Source organism: Acipenser ruthenus, chromosome 24 (assembly GCF_902713425.1).
Source record: "Acipenser ruthenus chromosome 24, fAciRut3.2 maternal haplotype, whole genome shotgun sequence".
Taxonomy (NCBI): domain Eukaryota; kingdom Metazoa; phylum Chordata; class Actinopteri; order Acipenseriformes; family Acipenseridae; genus Acipenser; species Acipenser ruthenus.
The window spans coordinates 25922977-25947254 of NC_081212.1; the positions used below are offsets into that span (position 1 = coordinate 25922977).

The following is a 24278-nucleotide window of genomic DNA, read 5'->3' on the forward strand; positions in this document are numbered from 1 at the left end:
TATACGAGTATGGCATACTGTTAATAAAAAATCATTATTTGATGTGTCATGTGTTGGTATTTTAATGCTGTGCTACAAAGTCCTGGCTTTCAGACTCTGACACAAACAAGTATGCTTTCTTTGTGAAAAGTGTCGACTTGAACTTTCAAAGGACTTTGAAACCGTCAGATTATTTTTTAAAGTTTTAAAAAAATGTTAATTCCATTTACGTCAGATCGCGTCTATAATCAGAAATATCATCTGTCGTCACAATAGGGATTACAGTATAGTATTGTCGTCAGTGGTAGCCTGGAATCATAGAATTAAGAATAGGGTTTTATAGTGAAATATCAATTACACTGGTACAGTATTATACAAAATATTCAACAACGAATGCTGCCACCTTGTGGCCATTCTCAGATACACCAACTGGTATGATTCATATTCTGAACAATGAAGCTAAGATGTGTATATGGTGCTTTATACAGGTACGGTACAGTATACTGCCACTGGGCGGTCTCTACATACCTTTTACACTACGTAATAATAAAACCCGTTAGCTTGATGGTATCTGACAATGATGCATAGACCAATCAGCGATCAGTCAGATCCCATTGTCCCGCCTTTCCCCTTTATTCTAGACCTTCTCTGGGGGGGCAGGCTTATCAGTCCTTCTAACCAATCCACAAAGAGAGGCAGGGCCTATGCCAAAGATCGACAGAGTTTTAAACCACTTATATCCGCAGTTGAAGAGATGGGAATTCCCGTAAGCCAATGGAAGCGTGGTTTTGATAATGAAGCGAGGCTACAGTGGGAAGTGGAGTTCTGCTGTGCCAGAAATCTGCATGTCTCCGCCGACTGGGAAGAAAATACAAAAAACCTGTTGCAAATGAAATGCAAAAAACAGACACATGAGCAAAGGGGATCCGGGCATGAATGAAGAGAGTGGCTTACATAAAGGAAGAAACAACGTGCAAAAATAACTTGAGGAAGAACACGGGTATGCCTTCTCATGTGAGTCTTTATTTACCAGAAAAATGCGCTGTTGACGTTGTGGGACTGACTGTTCTTGTGAGGATCTTAGGGCACACGCACGTACATATTAATTATATACATGGTGTATGAGTAATGTACTAACTCTGTGCATACTGTACACACTATACCTGTCGTGTGCTGTTCGCTACGGGCTGTTGTTGTTTAAATGTATACAGGGGGTGAATTGGGCCGGAAAACACAGGAAACGCAGTTGCTGGTGATCAACATCATCATTAAATGAGATTTTAATGACAGCAGGCGTGCGCTTGTACATTATTATTATTTGCTTTGTTTCTTTATTACGGAGACCTAGGGCCAGCAGAGGGGAAAAAAAACTCGAAATGTCGTCTTTAAAACTGGATATTTCGCTTTTAAAACTCAAAATTTGGCCTTTTAAAAACTCGAACTTTCGCCAGTCTTCATACGAGCTGGATCTGGGTTAAAACTAGAGGTGGCAGAACTCAAACTTAACAGCACTGCTGCCTGGAGCCTCAAATTCACAAACGCCGTGTTTTAATAAAGTGTACAAACTGGCTTTTCTAGAATAAATTAATTTCACCACATATATTATAAAATCATATCTGTTTGGAGTAAGCATGTTTTACACGCGATTGATCAGAAATGAATCTACGTTTCTCTTTAGGCAATATGCAGTTTTAATTAAGGCTGTTTTATCAGTAAAGAGCGTCTTGCCCCCTTGGATCATTTTTATACTGCATCAGATGTCTTTTTGAAAGTACATGCTTGGAGCAATGCAGATTACTTCTGGCTATTAGATATTATGACGTCATTAGAGGTGCCATTGTTGTATGAAGAACAGATTGTCCCAAAGTCATTTAAAATGTATGTAGTGTGCGCACACATGACTTATAAAGTAAACCATGGTTTGGGGCAATTCGTTTCACAAACTTGCATCCAACATGCCAGCCTTTCTATGTAAAGAACCCCAGGGAAGATCTGAAATGACAGTATCTTGGGGCAATGCGTTCTTCATATAGAAATGAACATGTAGCTGTGCGTGACGTCATTCCAGTACTTAATAAAATTATTACTTCTTATTACTGGCTGCTTCCTCATTTTGCTTTCAGAATCGCATGCCCTCTGGTATCTCGTATCTTTACTAACATGACAGTAGCATATAGCATGTCAAGTGTTCTGTCGACATGGTTTGAAACAGTGAAATATTATCTGGATTTCAGGATTATCAAGCCCTGAAGTGATGTAACTGTATTCACCCACTTCATGATTTCAAACACTGTAATGAGCCATCAAAGGTTAATGGCACACCTATCTTGTCTTTCTGTAGGGTGTATCAGCTCTGGATACAGTGTGTGTGTTTGTCTTTCCTGCTGTTCATTTTCCTCTTAGTCCTCCTATGTTTGTTTGCCTGTTGGTAGCGTGCATGGCTTCCACATGTTCAAATGTTTGTGACATTATTCATGGTGCCAGTCACAAAGAAGCGCAATCTAGGGAACAAGGCACACAGTGAAACTCAAACTAACGTTCAGACATTAGGCTGTACTCTGCCTGTCATACCTAATGTACAAAGATACTTTCCAAGTAACAACAAAGCAAAAGGAAATGTACTGAATGACTTTAAAGGTTGATCAGTTTAAGTCTGGCTCTGTGTACTGTAAACAAAATCCTTTTTAAACGTGGAACTGCCATCGTGCTACAGTACTGCACATATAAACAGCGGGACTGCGTCTGTGTGATTAACCTAGGAGGTGATTGATGTGTTTTAAACAGTCTGGATTAACAAAGCAAGCAGACCCCAGTTGGTCTTTACCACAGTTCAAAAAGCATGCAATGTGTTTTCCGAAACCAAATTTCAAACCATACAATCTGTTCTAATACAATGTGCCTCCAGGTTTTGGTGTTTAGTCTATATATTGGGTACTAAATGTCAATTTTTTTTTTTTAAGCTACAACAGATATTAGGATGGTTTGTGCTGCATTATTCGTTAATATTTCGGTCATCTAAAGATGCGCATTTCAGAAACGGTCTAATCGTGTCCGGCACTCGCAGCTCAGTGTTAAAATGAGGATACCTGAAATGTCCCTTCTGTCACATGGAGAGGTTAAGAAGTTAGGATTAAGGCTCCTGTAACAGTGAGCACTCACTGGATCTCTAATTGAGTGAGTCAGTCCTTTTAAATGGCTTAAGACATGTATTTGTATATTGGCTAGTCATTAAACGGGTTCTATATGTATATAATGCAGTTCTCTATTGTTTTACTTTTGCAAGTCAGTACTGTATCTGCCAGACAGGGAAGCAAAGCCAGAATAATGGGGGATTCTAGGACAGGTTCTTAGAAGTGTAGAAGATAAAGACAATGTGTCGATTTACAGTTCATGTGCTGAATTATAAACCCAGTGCTCCTTCATGTGCTTGTCACTTTACAATTCAAATCACAGGGGTGTGCTGGCTGCAGTGGCACTGCACGCCTGTTCAGATAGGAAAAGGACTGCATATTCTATATATATTGGAACATGCTTTGTTTAGAGTAGAGGCTGTGATACGTGGCGAGTGGTCCCACTTTTTCTGCAGTAGATTCTGGTCTGGTTAATGCATCACCTTGGCTGTAATCCTCTGGACGATGTTTCTGTACTTGTCTGACAGCTGTCGTTGATCTGTGGATCCTGTAGAAGAGAAAGATGTCTAGTGTTTGGTAAACTACAGCAAAGGTACCATGCCTCAAGGTTATTTGTAAAACAGGGCGTTTTCCAGATGCCTCTGCAGTTCCTACAGGGTTGGGTGAGTACAGACTTTGTGTCTGCACAGCTTTCTAAACACACATGTACTGTAGCCTAGTTCTTAAATAGGTAAATGGTGTGGTCAAATAAACTGTGAATCCAGTATGCTTTGCATAGGCTTGGCTTGTGAAGCCCACAGGGGGAGAGCTCTTTAAAGCTGCAGTGTCCCACAGTCCTTGTAAATTCTTCACAAAACTAGATTTCCTTGAATCGTGATTGTTTACTACAGTATAGTCTTCAGTAGTTTAGCTTTCTGGGCATCGTGGGCAGCCCTTCTCGGAGATCTTGTTGGCCAGTTTGTTTAATTACAAATTAACCTGCCCTGTCAACTTCTTGCAGCAGTAGGATGTTAAAGAAGGTGGTTGTTTTGATTTCAGTGCATTTTTTGTTATAATGTAACTTTGCTCCACTGACCTGTAAATGATGAGGGCTCTAAGCCCCCATGCAGGGTTCAGGTTGGAAGGGTGATTTGTAAGCATTAACAATCCAACGCTCTGGTCACCAGTCGCCATGGATCCTGACTTCTTTTCACACTGAAAGAATGCCTGTGTTAGACCCATTCCGATTGTGATTCCGATACACCCTTGGGCTGCCTGGTTCTATTCACTCAGTCCAGCTTTGACTGACTTGGTTCTGCTTCCTCCAGGAAGGTTCTGCCATCTCTCCCTGGCTGTCGGGAAGCTGTCGGCGGGCCTGTTTGGGTTGTCGCTTGGGGTTCGTGTGATCGGGGTGGCTCCCTGGGAGTGGGGGTTTAAGGATCCTCCTTCCTGATGGAACGGTGGGGAAGCTCCTCTGCGGATCACTGGTCCTCTCAGAGCAAGCGAGAATATCAATACTATACGGTATGGTACCAGGGGGGTGGTGTACTTTTAGTGTACTATTAGCTCAGGTGCTACCATTTCATCAAAGTCTTGTGAATGGCTCCTTTTCTGAGCCACATCAAACATACAGACACTGTGGAAATGACATCTGGTGTGCATGTGTTACAATGTGAGTGTGTACGTTTTGCTTTTGTTCATGTTAATATCTGCATGCATATTTTAATCATACTTTTATTCATGCAGGTGTGGCTGTTTGAGTTGGGAGGCGGATATCGTACAGTGTGCCTGAAGGGACGGGCTTTGCAGTTCATGCAGCTGCATTTAAAATGGTCGATTTCAAAATCCCTTCCGTGTATTCATCTTTTAAAATGCCTCTGCTTCGTATCTGCAAGAGGAGAGAGAGAGAAGCAGATTACTTAATATAGAAATTAAAATGCAGAGATTTGCTTTGAGATAGTCTCCTGATTCACTGTTTAGTGCCCCCCTCCCCCCTGTATTTATAGTCTGAACCAGCTGTCAGAGTCGGGGCTGGCTTGTGCAGCCAGAGAGGTTAGAGAAGTTTTGTTTGGTCTATATTTTGTTCTGTACACATTTACATCCAAGGACCAATTTGGCGTTTTTGTGGGGCAGTGATGGGCGTGCATCGGAGTGGTTGAATAGGAGTTGTTTGTCGAATGAAAAGTTATTTTGGTTTTCATTTAATTTGTTAATGGCTATTTCCATGAAATGACTCAGTACCTGGGTTTAGTACAGAGCTTTACCCTCCTCCCCCCTCCTGTTTTCAAACTAACTCCACTACTGTACTGGAAAGATCAGTATTACACAACACTGAATCAGCATGAGAGAGCATCCCGGAATACAGGCTCTGTTCTTAAGTGTATTATGTGTTGTGACACCTTATTGGCCTGTTGGTGTTTTTTTTGTTTTCTTTGATGAACCGGTGCATAGTGATTTTGTTTAATTCCACAGGCAGTGAGTAAAAGTCATGCTGACTTCACTCTTCTTCTTCTTTCTTGCCGTTCTCTCCCATCACATACATTTGTGAGCACAGTTACGTGACCCGTTTCGTGTATCGTTGTGCGATGATACGGAGATGGTGTGCGCGTGCTGCGAAATCCGTCCATTCTAATTTCCAAGGAGTAATTCCACTGTGACAAAAACCAAAACCGTAAGAATATATGAAGTTTACCCTGGGAGACCCTGCAAGGCTTTATTTTCATTTAGATCACCAAACTCAATTTTGTTGGTTTTTAAATAAAACAAAAAGAACGTCTTGCCAGAAATGATGTAAAAGCATAAGGATGTTCTGAGGATGCATTGACCTAACGCACACATCACTCTGCGGTACTAATGGAGCGGATTGGTAATGTTCAGCCCATGCCCGTCCAGTCCTGTGCCTCTCTAAGGAAATGCTATAGCTCAGATGCCAGTTGTGATCATGCTAAAAACACTGTTGAACTGGAACAGTAAAGTGGGCACTAGGGGCACATGAGTCACACTTGTGCGTCTAGCTTCTCCCCAGTTCTGAGAGTCTGGTCCCAACTCCTGGAGTGCATCTTTGAGCTATATCAATAATTATACTACTAATGCTGTGAGCAGCTTTGGTGACTGGAGACTTTACAAGCCAGCTCTGTCTCTATGTGCTTCTGCTGCTCTGCTCTCCTGGTAATGCTCGACCGTTTCTAGAGACACATTCAGAGGTTGCATCTCAGCTGTGCTAACACACACCCGGCACAGGCCAAAACAAACGCAAACTATAGCTTATACTGTATCCCGGCAGGACTTAAATGAACGGGTGTTGCTTCCCTGCACTACGTTGTAACTGTAAACTGCAATTACATTAACGTTAAACTGCAGTCCAGCTGCTGCTGCTGCTGCTGTTGCTGTTTCCTTGCGCCTCCAGTGCAGTCCTCAGTTGTTTTTAATTTCGGGGCTTGAATCGGAGGCTCGGATCATTTATCCTTTCCAGGGAATTGTACACAGAAGAGGCGAACAGGGACCGTTCAGCACAGGGGATGTAATTACAACAGCAGCTCCGATCTCTTTAGCCAGAGCCTACCTTTTATTTTTAAATGTGTCCCTGGAACTGTGATCTGCAGTGTGCAGCTTTGCCACCCAGCGTATTGGGGATCTTTTCTTTCCGCAGAAACAAACTGTTAGCTGATAAATCGAACGCTAAAATACTGCATGGTTTACTAAAATGGTATAAAGTCTGGACTTTGTCTTCTCATTCCTGCCTGACATCTGTCGACCTCTTAGCTACTTGAACAGAAGAGTAATTTGTGGCTTTGTTGATTTTCAGATTTGACCGGAACACTGTGACTTGGAACATTTTGCACAGATCGCACACAGTGTGGACAGTAAATCTCTCTTTTTTTTATATACAGAAAGAGAAGCCAACGTGGTAAGCAAAGTTTAATTTACTTGATACTGTAGTGTTGTAATTTGACTGTTCTTTTATAGCTGCTGTATAACATAATATTATACAAAAACTGTGTGGAATATGGTGGGTCCAAAAAAAAAGTTATTTCTGGTAAAGCTGCAAATAACAAATCAGCTTTATTTTGTGCTGCCATCTTTCTTTTGAAAACATTTCCATTATATTGGAAGAGAGAGTGTCAGTGAATCAGGGATGGAAATAACACTACTCTTGCATAGCAGTTTCACCTATTCCAGGTTCTACTACGGGCTTGATTAGCCACAGTATATAGGTAGAAAGCTCTGGTCTGTCATATTAAACTCCTAGTAAAACCAGGAATGTATCAAACTGCTATGCAACGGGAGTCTACTGTCCATCTGTGTCAATCCCCGAGGTCTTTTACAGTAGTTACAATGTATGTAATAGCATTATAGTACTGTGCATCATGATCTTGATAGTGTAGGTGGAATCGACATCGTTTCACTGCACCTGTGTAACTGTTGAGGCTTTCTCCCCGCAGACCTATCATGAACAAAGATGGAGAAGTGGGCACCATTGCCCCCGAGATGCCGGCGATGTTCGACGGGGTGAAGCTGGCGGCGGTGGCGACAGTGCTGTACATCATCGTGCGCTTTCTGAACCTGAAGAGCCCAACTGAGCCGCCTTGCCTCAGCTATCAGGACACCCCACTCAACCGCTTCCTGATCAAGTCCTGCTCACTACTGACCAAAGAGTGAGTCTGCTGGCCCCCCCCCCACATGCACGCACGCACGCCCACAGCCTCTTTTAAACTGTGCAAGTCGGACACACCTTTCTCAGGTATTTCTGTAAGAGCACAATCCCCAGACTTGCTACAGGCGATTAAATCAGCATGCGTTGGCCTGTGTGTCAATCATTTGAATAGAAATACATTTAAAATTGCTACACATTCTACAAAAATAAGTTATTGTAAAAGTGAGATTTGCAAAGTGATGGACTAGAGTGCACGCCTACACTCGTCTGTCTGGATCTGTAGAGTGGAATCGGGATGGATTGAAGCCAGAGCTTGGAAATGTACAAATGTGCTGACCATTTAGAATCGTGAATCCTGTCCAAGCGGTATTTATGGTACCTAGTCAGATCAGAATGGTGTTGGTATACGGCACTACCACTGTACATTAGCTGAAGTTCAGGAACCTCAGGTGTGTTGTAACAACAATGCAGCTACTGTTACACTTCAATTCAAATATTTCCCTGGCCAGTCCTTTTCCATTTTGCATACAGTATGTGCCTAGTCTTGTGTCTAGTTTATCTGGGCTCCTGCTAATTTGCCTGTAGATGAACAGTTCAAGTTCTGTTACTTATTCGAACACGCAAGCTTTTCTTTAAATACATACCCCAAAAAAAGACAAGTGTTGCACGAGTTGTGGCAAAAGGCAGTGTCTGATGACTGGTGAGAGATATTGAAAAGTAGTCAGAGAAGGCTGTTCGGGTCAGTGGTTTGTGGGGGTGGTGGAGGACTGGGAGAGGAAGCAGTGTAGCTTTGTGGCTGAAGGTTAAGGTCACTGGCATATGGTTCTTCTGAATCAGAGTTCCTCTGTGGTTTTGTTAGAACTCAAGGTCTGACTCTGAAATGAAGTGACCAGCAAGGATCTGAAAATTGCAGCAGTTGAGATGACCAATTGATTACAGCATAGCGCTTTGTTCGTTACAGAATAGTTTTGCAGGCATGGAGCAGCGTGTGAGGATTTGCTGTTGCATGTTTTTGGTAAAATGTGCTTCAGGTCACTTATCGCTTGAGTGCACCTGGAAGGTTCTCGCTGTACTGTTGTGATTAAACCGCATTACAGTGCTGTAGTTTGCATAACCAGACCTCCTTCATATACAGTGACCCAGAGCCCACTGTTGCGTAACTTGATTGTTTCCATGACACTAGTAGATTGGCTATAGCTGCTGGGTACAGTGTAGTACTGTGTGAGAGAGCAGGGCTGCTATACAAAGCGCTGTTGATTGTAATTGCTGTTCCTCAGACAGTGTGCCTTTTTGCATTTGTTTAAAAGATAAGGTGTTATTGCAGGATCTGAGCCCTAATGTCAATGTCTGAAAACGAAAAAGATAACGGCAAACCAATAATGTACTTGTACTTGTAAGAATGTCATTCCAATGACTATTTTAAATTGTTGAGTTTTATAAAGGTTTATCACACAGTAAAAGTGTAGCAAAATATAAGAATGTATAGAAAGCATGGTAAAGCCTAGGGATGTAGGGAAAGTGTATTTAAAAAAAAAAAAAAAAAAAAATTCATAGTATACCCAAGGGGAAAGCATGGGAAAACTGCAAAATTGCCACCCCAGTAAACTTTTAGAAGGGTTATTATACCAGATGCTGGTACATTATGAGCAAACTCACAAACACCCCTGGCACCCATGAGCCTCAGATACTGGCCCTTGTAACAAGAGCCTCCAGTGTGGCATTAAGAAACTTGTGTCTGTTAAATTACTCGCAGCTTCCTCTCCTTAACTACGCTTCACACTCCCTTCATGCGCTGTACAAATAAACGGCAGAGGAGCTAAAATTGAGTTGGTGAGTTATATTTCAGGCAGTGACTCATGGCTTGTGTTGGGCCAGGCTCCCTCAATGAACTCTGACACAACCACAGACGTTTCCTGTTTTGGTGCCTGCTTGTAAGCACAAGGGCGTTTCCATAGAAACTCAAGCTAGGCTTCAATTGCTAATCTTTTTTTTTTTTTTTTTTTTGTTAAGTATTGATAAGTGTCTTCGGCTAACAGAGCTGTGGCTGCATTACCAGCTCTGAATCTCTCTGTCTGCTCTGCTGCATACCCCTGAGTGTGCTAAAGGCTCTGTGATCTCTGTAGTGTCTAGCCAGAGATCGCCGGTCGTATTTCAGCAGAGCTAATTATACTCGGATATTCTTTATGCACCCTTGCTTTGCACTTTTCTTCTGTTCTTGTCTTGCTCTCTCTTCTCATGTAGGAGGTAATCCCGTTCTTAATCCTATTTGTAATTCGGCCGTTTCTCGCTTGCTTACTAAAAATACCCTCAGTACACTTCTATTATCACCCCACACAGACAGAGTAAGCAAGCCTTCTGCGTTGTTATCGACGGAGGATTTCAAACTCGGGTTTAAAAGCCTTGGCAACACGTAATATACTTTACAGTTTAACATTGTTCTGTGGACCTGAGGTTGCAGTACAATGCTGAAATCAGCGTAGCCACACCCATACACCTCTCTGGGAAATAATGAGACACTTTCTGTTCCTGAATGGCAATTCAGAAAACTGCAACAGCTGAGGAGAACTGTTAGCAAAGGCAAGTACAGTGTAATGAGGAACAGGTGAATTGCTTTAGCTACAATCACACAGCATTGGAGTTTTACTGGAGATGTTTAATTGGAAAAAGAATTTAAGAGGTGATTAGATCTGAGAAAGAGAGAATGACTTCAAGCATAGAAAGGGAGATAAGAGGGACAGGGATGTCGGTGTGACTGGACCTTGCTCTTTGATGTTCTATCTTGTGTCAGTCAGTGCTGGCTGTTCTGTCTTGTTTCCCTGCAATAAACATTGATCAGTTTACACTGCTTTAGCAGGTAATCCTCTCCTGTGCTCTACAATCTTCTAATCCTATTTGGAGATAAACTGGACCTGCTTCATCTACTTTACATTGTGCTTACAAAGACTGCTGGATCAGTCTTCATCATCCTGAGCTGTATGAATATATATGGAGAAGTGATTTACAGCAGGTCACTGTGTCATTCTAGCGAGGATGCAGATGCATGTGGTGCTTTATTGACCCCCATTCTCCACTGTTTTATAGCAAGCAGGCTTCATATCTGTTTAAAGGTTGGGATTGTATAAATATAGTCTTCATGGCTCTGGCTAACAGTGGCTGGTAATTAAGCACGTAAGACAGTGTAATTAATTTCTGTCATCCTGTGCAGTTGACTGATCCAAAATCCTCCAGGAACTAAAAAAAATATAATAGAAAATCTCATTTTCCCTGGAGTCATCCAGTGAGTAAATGGTCTGGTTTGAAAGGAAATGATTAAAACCACTGTTTCATCAATCCACCTGTTAAACATTATTTATGACTGGAATCCCTACCTCTCTCCTAACGGGTGTATTTAAAAATAAAAAGATAAATGATGCTGTTCCGTTAAGTTTTGCTCAGTGTACACTGTAATGTGTTGAGCTGAGCTGTAATGGTACAGTTAGATGGTGGAGAGTTATATCGCAGGTAAATATTGATCGATGTCTCCTGAACAGGTACATTCCTCCCCTGCTATGGGGGAAATGCGGGCACCTACAGACGGCGCTCTATGGGAAGATGGGCCGGGTCAGCTCACCTCATCCAATTGGGCAGCGCAAATTCCTCGCCATGCATGACGGGGCCACGGCCACCTTTGACCTCTTCGAACCGCTAGCCGACCAGTGCACAGGAGGTAAAGGGGGCGGAGGACTCTCACAATTTGAAATCTGCACCCACAGCTCTGCTATAGGGCCATGTGGATTCCTAGAAGAGACATAGTGCAGTTTAGCTGCAGTCTGAATCTGTGCCCTTACCAGCTCACACCAGCATGCTGGGTCTGAGGTCACAGTGCTGTTTAGCTTGCAGAATAACCAGACCAATTGCTCTGACAAAATTTCCCCAGGTAGGAACTTCCCTTCCTTGGGAGTCAAAGGATCTTGTTGGGCTGTAATGGGACTTGCCACTTAACAAAAACATTCTGACAAACAATTGCGCAGTTTCTGAGGGAAGGGTCAAATGTATGTGCAAAATGCATTTTATGAGGAGCTTATTGTGTTAACTTTTGATGCTTTTGATATGTTCCTCATTTTCTTGACAGGTTTTGATTTACCTACCGTAGCAGTGTATCAAAACCTGTCAGACACGTCAAGCATGTAGGGGAATAATGACAGAGAGGAAGAGTGATGATGAGAGCTCAGTTTGCTCTGGAAACTTTCACAAGAGGAAGTAGTTTGCATTACACCCTGTGTAAAAACAAGAAGTCGTTCTACTTCTCATTTATGCAATTTGCAAAGTTTAGGGCAGCGATTTAGGAATGTTCTCGGAATGTGTCATGCCCCCAATGCTAAACCTGTTTTGATTTGATTTCCTGACTAGATGATGTCACCATGGTTATTTGTCCTGGGATTGGTAACCACAGTGAGAAGCACTACATACGTACCTTTGTGGACTACGCTCAGAAGCAAGGCTACCGCTGTGCTGTCCTTAACCACCTGGGAGCTCTGCCTAACATTGAGCTAACCTCTCCCCGCATGTTCACCTACGGTAAGGACCGTAGAGACGAATGTTTGTGTGTCACGAGCACGATGACAAAGTGTTTCTTTCTACAAACAAGAGTCCTGAGTCAACAGTCCTCTTCCTGTATCCTTGCAGCCTTCACGCCAGGGGTAATATGCCTTGCCTGACCACCTTCGAATGTATTCCCTCAACACTGAGGGTGCATGTCTTCAGAGTTTTACACAGGAAGCACCTGCTTTACCACAATGTATTCAGAGCATCACAATCTGGGTGGGCATGTAGAAGCCATCTCTCCATCCATGTGTAGGGCACACTATACATTTTGTACATGTCTATACGGGAAAAGCAGGTCATAGTTAGCTATGGTTTCAGGATACTGATAGCTATAGCCATGCGTTTTACCAGTCCCCCACCTAGTTTCTGCTTGGTGATTTGTGTTTAAGTGGGTCTGGAGGCAGCAGCCATTGTATCACTTGTGTTGATATTTTGGCAGCTGTGTTCCAGTTTATTTCAGTAATAGGAGAGTGCAGATGTCTTCCTCTATGATTTTTATTACATGTGCAGGAACTCCCGCACAGAATAGTCTGTCTCCAGTTCTGAAGTGCATTAAGAACAGACCGTTACATTCACACACCAATTTTCTACACTGGCCGGTCAAGTCTTCCAGCATCAGTAATGTTTCTTTCTGTCACTGAACATTGCAGTTTCTGCTGGCCAGCTTAACTGCTCTCTGAGTATGTACATACATGCAGGCTTCTGCTGTGCAGCATTTGTTTTTGAGCATTTCGAAAAACACTTTTTATTTTAGTATTTAATTTTAGCTTTTGGGTCAACAGCATGCTCTGGTTAATCCATTGGATAATATGTGACCTTATCGTGTCTGAATGTGGCACAGAATATCATTTGAAAGATTTTTTTTTTTTTAAATGCACAATATGACAGATAGTGCTAATTTACTTTTTTTCCCCAGACACAAATAAAAACCTGTAAAATGTTCAATATTGCCTCTTGTTCTCAGGCTGCACCTGGGAGTTTGCAGCCATGGTGGGCTACATCAAGAAGACATTCCCCCAGACGCAGCTCATTGTTGTGGGCTTCAGCCTAGGGGGCAACATTGTCTGCAAGTTCCTGGGTGAGAACCACACCAACCAGGAGAGAGTGCTGTGCTGCGTCAGTGTGTGCCAGGGCTACAGCGCGCTCAGGTGGGTACTCGCAAGCCAGTCGGGGAGGAACAGGGATGGACGTAAGACTCCCATGTATCTCCAACCCCCTCTGTGACAAGAAGCATTTTGAAGGAAACGGCTGTTTGTAAATTGTAACGCTCAGCTGACCGCTTCTTTTTTGAGCTGACATCCTTCCAAGCCGCCTGGAGGAATTCATCCTCTGAATGTAATTGAAATTCCTGAAATCATTCCAGACATCCCTGCTGTCGTCCCCGATTGCGGACAGAAGGAGGTTTTAAACTAGTTAAACGTAGGTCTGAGTGAGACGGCATCCGTTTCCAGGAAAGAGATTGTTGGTTAGCTCAGAACTGGGTCATGTGACGGGATGACATCTGCGGCGGGGAATAATCTACTTGTTTTGTGCAAGTTATGCTTGGACAGCGTCAGACATTGTGGGGCTTTGCACAGTCCGAGCCGGTCGTGCTCTGTTGATGTGACATGTGTTTGTTATGCAGACAGCTTAATACCTCCCCAGCTGCTCTTGCAAAACAGAGCCCTGGTATCTCTAGTTGTCGTAGTCATAGCTTTTAAGGCAAAAATTGTATTGTTTTATATACTGCTCCTTCCATTGAACAAACAGAGCTTAATTTAGACTTTTTTAATTGTTCTCAGCTCAGTTACTTATAAAATGTTGTAGCTAACTTGAAATCTGCAACTGTTTAAGAGCTAAAAACAAGTAAAAAGATCTAATTAAGCAAATTATTAGTTCAATTAAGGGTCTAGTTAAGTAATTGAGAGCTCAGTTGGAATGAAAACCAGAAGACACATGGGATGCCCAGGTCCAGGGTTGGGAAGCCCTTCTCTAGGCTAAAATGGCAAATTGCTAATTTCTGATTGTCTTCTGTTTTTTATTTTACTCTTGTTAAATAAGAGGAAGTGGGGCAGAGTGAAGTTAATCCTGTTTGTTTGTTTGTTTGTTTTCCCATATGTTCAAAGGAACCCAAGGTTACTGTGCCTAGCCTGAATAATATATCCCTACTGAGCAGATGTCTTGGTGTCTATTTATACAGTTAATTCCAAAATTATATAAACGTGACTGTCTGCCTGCCAGTCTTTTTCAAATACAGTACACACAAACTAATGAGCTCCACATTTTGCTTGCAGTCTTGTGGTAAAACACAGCTTATGTTTCCAGTTAACGGCTTGTCGTGTTGTCACCCAGGGCCCAAGAGACATTCCTGCAGTGGGATCAGTGCCGGAGATTTTACAACTTCCTCATGGCAGACAACATGAAGAGGATCATCCTCTCACACAGGTAGGTCGGGCGGCCACCACTGACAACAGCTGCTGAATGGGGATGTGGGGGATCAACCAAACTGAACCAAGCTGTGAGCTTGAACAGGATTCTGAGGTCAAAATCTAATTCTACATCATACATAAATTAATTCATAAAAATAAAATCAACAACACGGCACATGTGACGTTTACAGTCGTGAGAATGTGACCTCTTTCTCAGATGTGATCCTGACCTACAATAAAGAGAGGACCTGCAGTGGGTTTCCAAGCCCTTTAAACACACATGCTCGCTCTCTCCCGTAAACACACACACATGCTCGCTCTCTCCCGTAAACACACACACATGCTCGCTCTCTCCTGTAAACACACACATGCTCGCTCTCTCCCGTAAACACACACATGCTCGCTCTCTCCCGTAAACACACACACATGCTCGCTCTCTCCCGTAAACACACACACATGCTCGCTCTCTCCCGTAAACACACACACATGCTCGCTCTCTCCCGTAAACACACACACATGCTCGCTCTCTCACTCCTGTAAAAACGCACACATGCTCGCTGTCTCCTGTAAACACGCACAGATGCTCGCTCTCTCCTGTAAACACACACACATGCTCACTCTCTGTGTTGCAGGGGCATGCTGTTCGGAGAGAGCTCCAGCAAGAGACCCAAGATGATGGAGGATGCCGACCTTAGCCGGCTCTTCACAGCCACCTCCCTCATGCAGATCGACGACAACATCATGAGGTGAGGGCCCACTCTGGAGCTGTGGTTCCAGGGCTGAACGCTCTAAAATTGGCTGCCAATGTTATGCTTTCTATTTTCTGGCAACTTTACCACTGCAGGAGACGCCAAAATTTAGTTTGGCATAAATTTCTTAACTTAAAAAAATATAATAATAATAATAATAATAATAATAATAATTGCAACCCACTTTAAAAAATAATTCCATTTTAATTTGGAGCCAGATCTTTAGGTTGCAATCTGTTAATAGGTAATATCATTGGGAGGAGAGGTAGTATGTCAAATGTATTGCATGCAATTTTTAGAATTATGTCTTGTGTGTTTTTTTTTTTGTGTTCATATTTTATAGAAAATTCCATGGGTACGACTCCCTCAAGGAATACTATGAGAAGGACAGCTGTGTCCATTATATTCACAATGTGAGTATCTCTGCTTCATTGTATGGTTTTATCAGACCTGTTCCTCTTGCGAAGCACTTGTCCACTAAGTACGCTGTAGAATTGCCTTTTTATTTATTTTTTGGTTTGTTTTTTTAAATAATATCCTGCGGGGCATATTCTGCTAGGATCTCCTGTCTCCAGCAACAGAGCTATGGGAGTGGGGCTGACGCTAGTCTCCCATTTGAGATTATTTTTCTGCCATGTTTAAACCTTGTGGGGATTGATAGCTCTGTTAACAAACATCTTGAAAACGTGTTGTGTTGTGTTATCCCATGCTGTGTGTTTTCAGTCGCATCCTATAATCGGAGACATAATGAAGCCTGAGGGCTGTGGGAAATTCATTACCTAGATAAATGTCGACCGTGAGCAGTCTGACAGTGAAGACACTACTGCCTGTTCAGATTCCCTCGTCTGCCTACTTAACATTTAGTATAAATTCATCGTGGCCTTTGGACCGTTTTATTTGTTACTTTTGTTTTTTCTACAGAATATAGGAAAAAAAAACGTCTGCTGAAAGTTATTCAAGATATGCTTGTAGCACTTGTATTCAAGCTTCTAACCTGACCAGCTTTTTTGGGTTCCCGATCTCCCCAGGTCAATGTGCCCCTATTGCTGGTAAACACATCAGATGACCCACTGGTGCATCCCAGTTTACTGACCATCCCACGCACACTTGCAGGTAAGAAGATACAGACAGTCTGCTTTCAATTGAAACGGAGTGTAAATGTAAATGTACAGTACATACCACGGCTCCTTTATAAACCGCTAGCGTTAGAACCAAAGGACAGGCTCCTTAAAAAGAGGAAGTTAAAAAGCAGCTTGTTTGTATTGCTGTAGACTGCCTCGGACGTCTCCTATTGAGTTGTTGTTTTTAGGGCTGGTGCGTCACAGATCTAACAGAACAATATAAATGTACCGAGGGAAGAAATGGAGAACAGAAAACAACACTGGAGGGATTGTCGGACAGTCTTTGCTTTTTGCTTTTCTAGACCACTAGACCACCCTGCCCACCAACCCTTGAACTCTAACCACTAGACCACCCTGCCCACCAACCCTTGAACTCTAACCACTAGACCACCCTGCCCACCAACCACTAGACCACCCTGCCCACCAGCCCTTCAACTCTAACCACTAGACCACCCTGCCCACCAACCACTAGACCACTCTGCCCACCAGCCCTTCAACTCTAACCACTAGTCCACCCTGCCCACCAGCCCTTCAGCTCTAACCACTAGACCACTCTGCCCACCAGCCCTTCAACTCTAACCACTAGACCACCCTGCCCACCAGCCCTTCAACTCTAACCACTAGACCACCCTGCCCACCAGCCCTTCAACTCTAACCACTAGACCACCCTGCCCACCAGCCCTTCAACTCTAACCACTAGACCACCCTGCCCACCAGCCCTTCAACTCTAACCACTAGACCACCCTGCCCACCAGTCCTTCAACTCTAACCACTAGACCACCCTGCCCACCAGTCCTTCAGCTCTAACCACTAGTCCAGCCGGCCTCTCAAGCCCTCGATTTTGCCCTTGAGGATGCACTGCCTCCACAGGGCTCTGTTGCACCAGGAGGTGGTTGACTGAAATGCAAGAGCAGGGAGTTCAGCGCCCCAGCTGTTCCTGTGTGACTCCGATCAGCTACAGTGCAGCGCAAAACACGTTCTACCTGGGGAGCTAATTAAAGGGCAGACATTAAAAAAAAAAAAAAAAAAAAAGTTTGTGCTGTGAATTGCGTAAAAGATACCCAGGAAATCGTGTTTAAAGAACCCATGATTTAGACTTTCCTTGCTCCTCTAGTTTTCAGAGTGCAAGCTTTTTAAAATATGATGCTTGTTTTTCATTCACAAATAATGTGCCAGGTACAGAACTGAAAATGGATTTAGGGGCTAGGGTGACAGTACAACACAACTGCAATGTAGAGCTAAGAATGCACTGTCTATTGGCTATTGGAAGTTTGGCACTGGAGTGTTCAGCACCTATTAGGTGCAGGGTGACAGAACTGGAGTCTGTCCTAATGTTAGTTTTTGTTATTTTCTCTTTACCCCCCCTTCTTTTCTTATTATTATTATTATTATTATTATTATTATTATTATTATTATTATTATTTATTTCTTAGCAGACGCCCTTATCCAGGGCGACTTACAATTTTTACAAGATATCATATTATTTTTACATACAATTACCCATTTATACAGCTGGGTTTTTACTGGAGCAATCTAGGTAAAGTTCCTTGCTCAAGGGTACAACAGCAGTGTCCTCCACCGGGGATTGAACCCATGACCCTCCGGTCAAGAGTCCAGAGCCCTAACCACTACTCCACACTGCTGCCCTTTTCTCCCTCCCTTTCCCTCTCCCCTGTAATCCTCCCACCCCTCCCTGTGTGTGTCTCTTCAGAAGCAGTGACACTGTTTCTCTTTCCTCTCACAGAGAAGAAGGAGAATGTGATCTTTGCCCTCACGCTGCATGGGGGGCACCTGGGATTCTTCGAGGGGGCGGTGCTCTTCCCTCAGCCTCTCACCTGGATGGACAAGGTGATTGTGGAGTACGCCAACACCATCTGCCAATGGGAGAAACACAAACCGCAGTGCGGGAGCGGCAGCGAACAGGACTGCTCGTAGGAAACGGATAAACGCTAACCCCTCCCTGACAGCGCCCTGCCACCTCGCTCTCCTCCTCAACAACTCCTCCTCCTCCTTCTTCTTCTACTTTCTTCCGCTGGCCTTTTCTTATCGTTGTTTTTTTTCTGTGGGAGAGTTTTCATAATTTGTTTGTTTTGGTTTCTTTCCAAAAACAAAAAGCCCTACTGTGTTAAATAATATCTGAAGAACAAAAAAGGAAGAAACAGAAACAAGGACAGTGAATGTGAACATGCTGAAAAAAAACACAATAACCAAAACTAGAAGGGCAGATGGGAAGGGCTGTAATCCAGTCGATGTTTCTGTGGGGCTCGTGGCACAGTTCATGCTGCTGTGAAACAGCCCGTAGTTTACATCACAGAACCAGCACACAAGTGTTCTTCGAATCCTAGCTCTTAATGGGAGGGGCTGGTGTTCAGGTCAGTGTTTAGTTAAGCACTTGGATGAACCGTGTAGAATGCACCATTGCAGGCAGGGTTGGCTGTAGCCACTGCCACCTTTCTTGTGCACCAAGAGAAAAAAAATTCACAATCGCCAAAATTCATCCGTGACTAAAACACTATATATATATATATATATATATATATATATATATATATATATATATATATATATATAATGTAAGGTACCAAAATAAAAATAATAATAATAATAATAATAATAATAAATACAACTGTATAGTTTAGATTTTTTTGGGGGGGGGAGAAAATTTACCTGTGGTGAAAGAACTGGGTTATATGTTTAAAAAAAAAAAAAAAAAAAAGTACTAACTGCTTCCCCTCTAATCTCAGTCACAAACGTCCTGTCAAGCCCCAGGGTTGCAAGTTACCTTGAAATGCCGATCTCTCATCTAGTGCTCCCAGCCCTAGATCTAAATACATTCTCTGGAGTTTGTTCTTTTTTTTTTTTTTAAACCCTTGATTTAAGTTCTTTTATTTTAGCGTGTGGTTTCAAACTCCTTTTCTGTTTCTTGGCTGCTGTTTTCAGTTTTGCACATTCTGGCCCTGGGGTTTGATCGCTGTAATGTAGTGGCACGTACACTGACTTCACGTACATTCAGTGTGTCTTAGTAGATGCTCGGAGTCCTGTCTCGGAGACTCAGTCACTCTCTGGGACTCCTTTAGCCAGGAGTCCACGACGGCTTCAAACATACCCAAGGCACAAAGATCCCAGTTGGGCTTCGACCTGCTCCTGTCCCGTCTTGCACTTCAGCTCTCTGAGGACATGCTTTTTAGTTTCTATGCCTCACTTTCACGTGAAAGAGATTAAAACATTGTGACTCGTTTAATTGTGACCTTCCTCTACAGGGCTAGTGGTCAGAACCCAGCTGAATTCACTGGTATTCCTACTGTCACGTGCTGCAGTTCATCCCAAAGCCAGGGCCACGTAAAGCATCCACTTGATGTCTTTATGCCAAGCTTTTTATTTTTAAATCCATCTTTAATTATGGTTCTTAAGATGGGGTTTTCATTTGTAACTGTCCGCGAGCCTCGAGGGAACCCCTTTTATTTATTTATTTAATTGTAACTTTCGGGTGGACTTGAAGGGAAGCGGAGAGAACATTTCTGAAATGTTATCCTCTGTTATATTGGGAAACACCTTACCTTTCCCCAGGCGATGCGGGGGAGTCTTGAGTTTAGAATTCAACAGAAGCACAGAATCTTCACTTTCTATGTGTCTTTTTTACCCTTCCTTGCCTTTGAAAAAAGAAAACAATATGACTAACAAGCTCTTCTATTCCTTATGCAAATTATGTTACTGTGATAACTTGGTTTACTGGGTGGAAGAGGTGGGTTGTTCTTTCTTATGACCATGTTTAAAGGAATATCCATGTTGTCCGTTTGTCACCTGAGAGAACCAATTGGCTCTTATTGGATTATTGTCACTGCCAACACTAAGCAGGACGTACTCCTTCTGTGTTCCATGTGTTCCAACATGTGTGCACGTGCTTAACTTTTTTCTTTTGCACTTTATTACTGTGTTTTTTTTTTTTTTTTGTTTGTTTTTTTAAACTTGACAATCATCCATAGATGTTAAGAACACCACAGCATCTCCAGTTTTTAGGGAATCCTGATTATCCAAAATGATGCACACCCAAAGGAAAGGTTGCATCTCCTTATGCTTTGCAGTATTGGTATATTTGAATAAATACAGTGAATAAGATAAAGTACAGCCTTTACTGTGTCAGGAAGGGTGGCTCATCCAGCACTAACCCTGTACAGCTCTGTGTGTGCCCACAACTGTATACCGACAGTGGTACTGAGCTAATTTACCTGACTACACAAAGGTCTTGTAATGTCTCTAAGCTGTCATTAAGTACATTTTTTAAGAGAATTGTGCAATTATTTTTGCAGAGAAGCATCTGTTGTGTTAATACAACCTTTATTATTTGTTTTAATGGCACTTTTTGGGGTGTTTTTTTTCACTTCAGTGTTGAATGTGGGCTATATCTCAATCTGTACAGGGCATTGTAGCGAATGTTTGGAATCTGTTACCAGATAGCTCACTGGAATGATCATTTCCAGTTTATGGTCCAGCTTTTTTGGAAGTGCTTTCTTAGCAGTTAATCACAGCCATGTAAAATCGGTGCACAGCTTGTAATAGTTTCAGTAAGTTTCTATTTCACTATTCCTCTCGGCCTGTGTTGAATGTCTGCTGGATGTGCTCTTGCCTTTACAATCCTTGTTAAACCAGGGTTGTGGTTCAGGGTCTGAAAAGGGGGAAATCCGAAGAAGTTGTGGCAAATATCTTTCTTGCCACCAGGTTTCACTGTCAGATAGAGTTACTGCTGTGGCACAGTGACAAGAGCTTCTGCCAGCATGAGCAAGTAATAAAAGGGGGTGTGTGCCAATGCGAGGCAGCCAGGGACCCCCAAGATAGGGAACGCTCTCCTGATCCCCTGAACACCAGGAGTTGGGGTGAGGTGGCTTCACTGTGTTTCTGGAGAATGGCAATGCTGCAAAAAAAAGGCATCAATTAGGGATTCTCCAAGAAACCACTAACTAGCAATACGTTTTAAGTACAGAGCAATGTGCAGTATGTTTCCCAGTTGAACTTTGATCCTTTCAGTTTGCCATTGACTGTGCTGAAAGGTGCTTTTTGAAATATAGCCCTGTTCAAACAAGGTAAAGCAATGGAATTGGTATTCTATGGTTTGTTTTGTTTTATGAATTTACTGTATGGATGTGTGTATGTCTGTCCGCACAGTGCAGTTTGTCCACGTCCAATTTCTACACCTTAATTGCGGGTGCAGAATTGAAATAAACACAGTAACACCCATTGGCATGGACACATACAGAACAATTAAACCTGAAACCCTTTCACAAAGAGACCAGCTTTGGGTTTAAAAAAAATAAGATAAAATGTGTCCTGCTTTTACAACAGATTTTTACAGGGACCAGGTGAGAACAGTCTCTTTTTTTATGAATTAAAGTGATTTAATGGTTAATGAGAACAAGTTATTTTAATATTTAAAATGTTTATGCTTTACTGGCAGCCGAAGTCCGAAGTGTAATTGTGTGCAGAAGGGTTATTAAATGGCTAAGTTAATTTAGAAATTACATTAGATAACTTTTTTTTTTTTTTTTTTTTTTGCATTGGAATCCTTTTATATATAATAAAAATACAACCCTTCAAGATTTAGTTGGGGACTGAGCAGATTGACCACTGATGATTTATATTTGATCCTTAAAAAAAAAAAAAAAAAAAAAAAAAACAAAGTGCAGAGGGGTGGTGCTGGTTTTCTGGGATTTGTAACACTGCTCAAGCACTCTGCAGACACCCCTCTATGTTAACCCCAGCTATGAAGGGACCTGGGTGAGTTTCCAGGGCAGTTGGTGTGACACACCACATCTCTCCCCTGTGTACTGAAGGTGTAGGAACATGCACTCAAGACCCTTAAATATGCGACGGGGGGGGGGGGGGGGGGGGTTAAAGCAACTTAAAGCTGTATGAAGACATTGATGTTTTTTGTTTTTTTGTTTCCCCCCCCCCCCCATCAGGATTTGTTAAATATACCCGTGTACTCCTTTTTGATGGCTTCACTTTTTCTTTACGAATCAATAGATTATTCTCATTTATGTGTGATTTGTCATTCAGCTGTTATCGTATAGATTGAATTTGTGTGTGTGTGTTTTTCAGAAACCAAGGGGGTGTTTATTTTAAAAATTACAATAATTGTGTTGGGAATTAAATTATTTTCTCGTAATATCTGCTTGCCTCCTGTCTTGTAATGTGAGACCGTGCCTCCACAAGAGGATATAACTCATGATGGTATTAAATGTTTAAGTGTCTGTTTAATCATAATGATGGAGCAATGTTAAAGTAGCCACCTAATCTTATTGAAATGATACGTAATCCCCTACCATCTGCAGAGCAGCATTGCTGGAACGTCCTCGGATATCCAACAGGTCCTCAAAGGCTGCTGGCTGCTTGTTACAGACCTCCTCATGATTGAAACAAACCCTTCTCTCTGTGTACGTTCTTGCAGTATTCTCTGATACATAACAAGTCCAATGTATGGACTGTGCTGTAACCGTCAAGGAATTACTTTACTTAGACTGAGTTCAGCGTCTCCTTGGCATTTCAACAGTGCCATGCAATAAAGTTACAAACACAAAGGGTAAATCGTGTGAAACAAATAAATGAATTCCTATCTAACTTGGCTATGTTTCCAGTAATGCTTAACCCAGCCCCACTAACCTATGTAAAGCACATGGCAGGACTGGTGATCTTCCCTGTATGAAATCTGTAGTCGGTCACAGCTGAGAACTGTGCTGGCCTTGTCTTTGGTCCATGGAAAATAAAGAATGGGTCAACTGCAATGTAAATAGCTGAATGCAGCAGATCACTGTGTTTATTGCATTAAAGACTAGTTTTCCTGACTTTCTTGTATTTTATGGTCCATTCTTATTCATGGCAAAACATCCCACTGACCGCGTCACGTCAAAGGTTATGCACTTCAGAAGAATAAGCCCCCATGTGCATCAAAACCATGAAGTTACATTTACTTCTGAACAGCCCTTCCTGCCTAAACCAAGGAAAATCAAGAGCTACAGTGTGTTAATGCTGCTCCAGGTCCGGTCCAGCGGCTCTCCCTCTCGGCTGGGGAGTGACAGGCGGGACATCTCGGTCAGAGTGATGGACACACAGACCGCACCTCTTCAGAACCTCCAGGGTCCCGTTTACCAAAAGCAACTTTAACCTAATCAGCGTCGTGAAACCGACGGAAGTGCAACGTTTGCAAACTGCAGTGTTTCCCAAACGCCATCGCAACTCCAGTCGCTCTTGAACGACTACTTGAGTTCACGAGTGATCTGGTGTAATCTTGACATGTCAGTGGAGGTGTAATGCGCTGTGGGTTAACGTAGACATAATTTAGCAAGCGCTGCTTGTTGCTGTGAATCGTCAGCAACACCGCAGACGCCCTCGTAGTCGGCTCGTTGCAATAAACTTTCACATATCCGAAATCCTGCTATTTCTTGCGAACCTCTTTGCCATCTCGCGGAGGACCAGTGTTTGAAGCATTTACTTTCACTGCAATTTCTAACCACGTCTTCTTTTTTGTTTGATTCGTTATGTTATGTTATTTATTTATTTTATTTCACAGGATAATATATCCTTGTTTATTTTTTACTTCAGTGCTATTTCTAATTCTCCCTCAGTTTGGGTAAGTATATTTGTTCTTGTATTTTTTCAACCAGCTGTGCATTTTTCGTTTG

General features: G+C 42.5%; 1 protein-coding gene across 4 annotated transcripts; it reads left to right on the forward strand.

The window, feature by feature from the left end:
* Positions 1 to 749: 749 nt before the first annotated feature.
* Positions 750 to 23441, forward strand: LOC117429335 (monoacylglycerol lipase ABHD2-like). 4 transcript variants are annotated; one of them, XM_034048710.3, is made up of 12 exons: positions 750 to 993; positions 4418 to 4613; positions 6895 to 6996; positions 7532 to 7744; positions 11274 to 11449; positions 12133 to 12300; positions 13292 to 13475; positions 14659 to 14751; positions 15368 to 15481; positions 15828 to 15897; positions 16513 to 16597; positions 18350 to 23441. In XM_034048710.3, exons 4-12 carry the CDS (start codon positions 7539 to 7541, stop codon positions 18538 to 18540), a joined length of 1287 nt encoding a protein of 428 aa, XP_033904601.1. In that variant the 5' UTR covers positions 750 to 993; positions 4418 to 4613; positions 6895 to 6996; positions 7532 to 7538; the 3' UTR covers positions 18541 to 23441. The 4 variants fall into 4 exon arrangements, with proteins under 4 accessions (XP_033904601.1, XP_033904602.1, XP_033904600.1 ...); XM_034048711.3 differs by having other exon boundaries at positions 750 to 979; XM_034048709.3 differs by lacking the exon at positions 4418 to 4613.
* Positions 23442 to 24278: the final 837 nt, after the last annotated feature.